Source organism: Polypterus senegalus, chromosome 8 (assembly GCF_016835505.1).
Source record: "Polypterus senegalus isolate Bchr_013 chromosome 8, ASM1683550v1, whole genome shotgun sequence".
Lineage (NCBI taxonomy): Eukaryota > Metazoa > Chordata > Cladistia > Polypteriformes > Polypteridae > Polypterus > Polypterus senegalus.
The window spans coordinates 165233326-165239325 of record NC_053161.1 but is presented as its reverse complement, the minus strand read 5'-3'; the positions used below and the strand labels follow the sequence as shown (position 1 = coordinate 165239325).

The window sequence follows — 6000 nt, the reverse complement described above, 5'->3', positions numbered from 1 at the left end:
CTGTGTAAACACATTGTTAAAACAAACTTTTTCATATTTTAGTAATAAATGTTACAAAATGTAGGCATAAACTATAGAATGTGTGAAGCCTGATTTCTAAAGATCAAATAAACACTTTCACAAAAGGTTCAAGAACGATACAACAGCTTCCGTGGCGTAGCGCTAAGATTTGCTATCTATCCATTTATCTAGTGTCTTTCACATGTGAATGTACTCTCACTGCCTGCTTGCCTTTCTGCAGCACCTGTCATATAGTGCCTTTCACATCAATCTACCAACCAACTTCTGTCTGAGCATTATTCCGTGATCTGCCTGACAGTGTGTGTCTTACAGAACTTAAAAATAAGAACAGTTATAAGGACACTTGTTCATGTTAATTGCAGCCTCAATTGTTAAATATTTTAAAAGGAGCATCCCACATGAAAATACAACGATCTCATTAACTGACAGTCCATACAAATTTATAAATTTTATGTCCGTTTGAGGTTAAAAACAAAGAAAAAAAATAACACTTACACCCCAGTGGGGAATCGAACTCTGGTGTCTGAGGAACAACAGGCCTGCTGTGCTATGAGACAGCAAATCTTAGCACTACGCAACAGAAGCTGTTGTATCGTTCTTGAACCTTTTGTGTAAGTGTTTATTTGATCTTTGGAAATCGGGCTTCACACGTTCTATAGTTTATGCCTACATTTTGTAGAACTCCTGCAGTTCAGTCACTCCCAAATAATCAAACAAGGCATAAGCTGGGAAAACTTAGTGAACGTTCTGCGTCGGTGGGGGATGGAATAGCCGGCTGCTTGCTGCTCGTCTTAATCGGCACATTTACAAGACAAAATATGCTGGCGGAGAGGTGCAAATGGTTTTAAGGTGGGCAGGATTTAAAAGTTTTTTCGTAGACTCTGGTAATTATAGTGTTAACTATATCACTTGATTAATGGGGCAGGATAAGGAATAAAATCATAAAAACACAATTAATGCAGTTTATTTACTTTGTCCTAAATAGCATTCTATTTTTCAAAAGAGAGATACCATTAACAAGTACCTGCAGTATTTCTAAAAGAGTTTGCAAATTGTTCAGGATATCCCAGTTTTCATTTACAATTCAGTAAAAAAGTAGTTGGACTATTTCTAAAAAAATGTACACACCTTCTGGATTTTATTGGGAAATGGGAGAAATCTTGATGAACAATTCGGTGAACGGTACCCTTTTTAAAAAATGTTTAATGTTGCACACTGACATCGTGCTGAATGTCCCCACCTTGTCTTGATAATTTTATTTTTTCTGTTGTATAATGTGCCAAAGAAATTAAATCTCTGTGTCGATTTAAAAACATGTTTTGCACACTAAACAGAGGGTTGTATATCATTTGTCGTTAACTTTACTATATCCATGTGACAACCCACCACAAATATGTCCTCAAAACAATTTCAATTGTGACCCACGGTTTTAAGAAACACTGCTGCAAAGAGTTTAAACATGGCAGAGAGGCAGCTTATGAGGTGATGTGTTTTGGATTCTTTGCATAGATCTGATTTTTAAAGTCAGAGAGTTGTTCCTGTAATGAGCCGCTTTGGTGTCAACTGTGGGTTCCGCATTGATTGTAACTCATGTCTACAGTCAGCCATATCCCGGTGCAGTATTGTACTTTGTTTAAGACGAAAGTTTGGTGTGGTGTCTGCACCTGTGGTCTTTCAGTTAGGAGCTGATCTAAGAGTGGTTTCTCAGGCAGTTCCACTTCCTTTTGTGTTTTTTAGGTCTCACCACTGGAAATTATTTTGGAGGCTTTGAAGATTACAGCAGTGAAAAAATTATGTGTCACATTCTGAACAACAATACAGCATCTCTCCACTGTGAATTCTTGCGTGGCTGTGAAGAGTACTCCTTTCATGAAATTGTTTGCCACATTCAGTGTGAATTTGTCTGAGCCTTGTAAAAACTCTTGTCATTGAATTATTTCACATGATCAGAACAACAATATGGCTTCTATCCTGTGTGGAGTCTAGTGTGGCATTAAAGACTCCTCTTGTGACAGAGATGTTTGCCACATTCCAATCAGCAGGACAGCTTTTCTCCAGTGTGGATTCTACTGTGGATCTGAAAACTACCCCTGTCACGGAAGTGTTTGCCACACTCTGTGCAATAATATGGCTTCTCTCCCGTGTGAATTCTTTTGTGGCTCTGAAGAGATCTCCTGGAACCTAATTGTTTGCCACATTCCAAACAGGAAAAAGGCTTCTCTCCAGTGTGAATTCTTTGGTGGCTCCAAAGACCACTCTTCTGACGGAATTGCTTGCCACACTCTGTACAGCAATATGGCTTCTCTCCTGTGTGAATTCTTTCGTGGCTCTGAAGAGATCTCCTGGAACCTAATTGTTTGCCACATTCCAAACAGGAAAAAGGCTTCTCTCCTGTGTGAATTCTTTGGTGGCTCCGAAGACCACTCTTGTGACGGAATTCTTTGCCACACTCTGTACAGGAATACGGCTTCTCTCCTGTGTGAATTCTTTGGTGGCTCTGAAGAGATATCCTGGAACCTAATTGTTTGCCACATTCCAAACAGCAATATGGCTTCTCTCCTGTGTGAATTCTTTTGTGGCTCAGAAGCTGACTCCTGTTACGAAATTCTTTGCTACACTCTGTGCAGCAATGTGGCTTGTCTCCTGTGTGAATTCTTTTGTGGCCCAGAAGATGATCATTTCCATGGAATTGTTTGCCACACTCTGTACAGGAAAATGGCTTCTCTCCTGTGTGAATTCTTTTGTGGGTTTGAAAAAGGCTTCTTGATGAAAACTTTTTCCCACATTCCAAACAGCAATATGGCTTCTCTCCTGTGTGAATTCTTTTGTGGCTCCGAAGAAGACTCCTACAATGGAATTGTTTGCCACACTCTGTACAGCAATAAGACTTCTCTTCTGTGTGAATTCTTTTGTGGGTCAGAAGATGACTACTGACACGGAATTGTTTGCCACACTCTGTACAGCAATAAGGCTTCTCTCCTGTGTGAATTCTTTTGTGGATCATAAGGTGACTAGTGAGACGGAATTGTTTGCCACACTCTGTACAGCAATATGGCTTCTCTCTAGTGTGAATTCTTTTGTAGCGCTGAAGAGTACTTCTCTGATAGAACCGAATACCATATTCAGAACAACAGTGAGGTTTGTTTCCTGTAAGAAATTTAAAATGAAAATATAATTTTAGTTTTCTTTTCACTGATAAAATAAATTCTGGTTGAAATTATGAACAGCCATGCAATCAAACATAAGTTGCCATGTGAAAAGAAACCCAACTTCTTAATTTTCCATTTTGTATTACAATAACTCACCACATCAGCAGAACGACTGGAGCCTACAGGTTGAAATAAGTAAACTAAATAGATGAAGTGTGAGAGTCGAACTGACAAGAGTTACATCCACATTTTGTTATTACATTACAGAACTGCCTCACCATTTTGTTATCAGTCTTAAAATAGTATTTAAAATTATATGTTGTTTTAATTTTATGGAATTAATTGAGGTAAAAGCGATCTTCAGTTAATACACTATTGAAGAGAGTTTACTTTGTAAAATAGGGCGCTATGCAGAACAGTTGAGGGAATGCTGGCACACGCATGTTGCTGCCACTCCTCCCTGTTAACATTTTTCGTTACAATTCATTTTGAACCTTGCACGTTTTGTACTTCTTTCACTTTCTCTTACTGTATATATACTTCATGAATGCAATGGATTACTTTTTGGATTGAATTTGGAATCATTTTTATGGACTTTGCCTTGATTGAGTTTGCAGCCTCAGAGACAACGATTTGAATCTTTTTGTAGTTCACTGAATGAAACTTTCTTTTGATTGTCAGCTCCTGTCTGATGCCTGATTTTTTGCATCATGGAGATCTAGGAACTGGAAATGTTCTGCTTTCTTAATTAAAATGGATATACTGGAATGCTGTTGATGTCTTCTATATGTACTTGAACAGGAAGAATGATCTGATGTTCACACTCACTAGGCTTGCAGTGCTAATGCAATCATACCTGGAAAAAACACAGTTATAAGATATAAGATTATTTGTTGGAACCTCTGAACTGTTGTAATTACTGTCATGTGGATCTTATAATATCTCCTACTTTTATTAATGTATCAATCCTCCAATGGCATGTCTATGCTTCCGATCATTTGTGCCAATGCTATGCTGCTTAACACTACAGTCCCTGAAGCCTAAGAAAAAACTTGTAATCCTGGCCCACCTTAAATTTCTATGCACCTTTTTATCAGCATCTTTTGTGTTGCAAATGTGTCGATCAGGACAAGCAGCAAGTAACCAGGGGCCTCATGTATAAACGGTGCGTATGCACAAAAATATTACATAAGAACGTTTCCATGTTGAAATCGCGATGTATTAAACTTAAACTTGGCATAAAGCCACGCACATTTCCACGGTAGCTCATACCCTGTCGTACCCAAGTTCTCCTCTCGGTTTTGCAGACTGGTGGCACCCAGCGTCAAAGCAGTGCTACTGTTTCTGTGTGGTTACCCATTCTTTTTTAGATCCACATCCCTGATGTGGCTTTATAAATACACTGAAATTAACCACATATTGTTTATTAGTTTAATACATCTGACTGTAATTAGCGTGTAACAATTTGAAGTTCCACAGAATGGTCAAACTATTCCAAATACCATAACTGCATTGGTACTCTCACTTCACCACCTTCTTCTTCTTTCAGCTGCTCCCATTAGGGGTTGCCACATCGGATCATCTTTTTTCATATTACTCACACCGCACCACTCGGAGTATTTATATCACTGTATCCGAGTGTGAATCACAGCTCTACAGCAGCTGATCGGAAAGAGAATCATCTGTATACAGCATCAAGCACACACTGCCTCAGCCATGCTGTCTATTGAACTGCTCTCATTAAGCAAACACTTCAGAGCCTTTTTCGTATGAACCTCGCGGTTCAAGTGCTCCTTGTAGAACTGTTTGTACTTATAAGTACAATTACCTCAGTGTAAACTTGCACTACAGTTATAATATTGCACAACCTGAGCCACTTTATAAAGCACGTATTTACATATGATGATAATATCATTTTTAAGATGAAATTCAGCAAAATATGATTATATTATACAGATAAAACTTTAACTTAATTTAAATAATCTATATTGTTAATAATTAAACATGTGAGGACATGGTGCCTTGCGCTGTATTCTTGCAGGTGAATTAAACACGTACTATGAAGATATCTCAATGTTCCTTAAAGGTTTTGAGGAATCGGCGTTCTAAGCTTACAGATTGTAAATGTTATTGAACAATATTTAATGGAAAGTTCATGTTATAGATAATGGATTTTATAGTGTGTTACATAACCTTATAAATATATAGTTTTAAATATCTAAATTTAAAAATGTGATGTATATAGTAAATTTACATGTTCCAATTTGTTTGTTATTAAGTGAATTTAATATGTACTGTATGTAAAGTAATGTCTCGTGAGAACACACTTAATGGTTATCAGGAGAACATGAGAAGGACCTGCCCCAAAGAATCACAGGTGGGCGGATGTCTCTCGCGAGGCTTTGCCATGTTGCAAAAAGGATTTCAAACTGAACCATCTGAAGCTAAAACAAAGTGATTTAAAGACCTCTTTTCATGACAAGCGGCCAACGAGGTATTTTATTTGTAAAATGTCTTTTGTTTCATGTTTGCACTAAATGTTTTGTATTTCATCGTAGGTGTATGAAAGTTACTGTGTATTCACTAAAGTATTTTGTACTGATTACTCACTATATAGTTCTCACGGCGTGCTGGCGTGACGGAGTGAGTAACAAGAGCCCAAGCAATAAACGCCCGTTTAAAAGGACCGACCTGTGTCTGTTTTGTTGTGAAGAGAGCTACAGTGAGAACTCGACTGCTCAATACGGGTAGGAGAAACGACGCGACGAGGATCCGATGCAGCAGATAAGCCGAGCCCATAACGCATTGTCCGCATAGTGATTATAAACAA

General features: G+C 38.1%; 1 protein-coding gene across 1 annotated transcript in view; it reads right to left on the bottom strand.

The window, feature by feature from the left end:
* Nucleotides 1–969: 969 nt before the first annotated feature.
* Nucleotides 970–6000, bottom strand: part of LOC120533280 (gastrula zinc finger protein XlCGF26.1-like) — a 55648-nt gene continuing 50617 nt past the window's right edge. The window contains exon 3 of the mRNA XM_039760096.1: nt 970–3168. Coding sequence (XP_039616030.1) covers nt 2057–3168 — 1112 coding nt within the window. The 3' untranslated portion in view covers nt 970–2056. The remainder of the gene's footprint in view (nt 3169–6000) is intronic.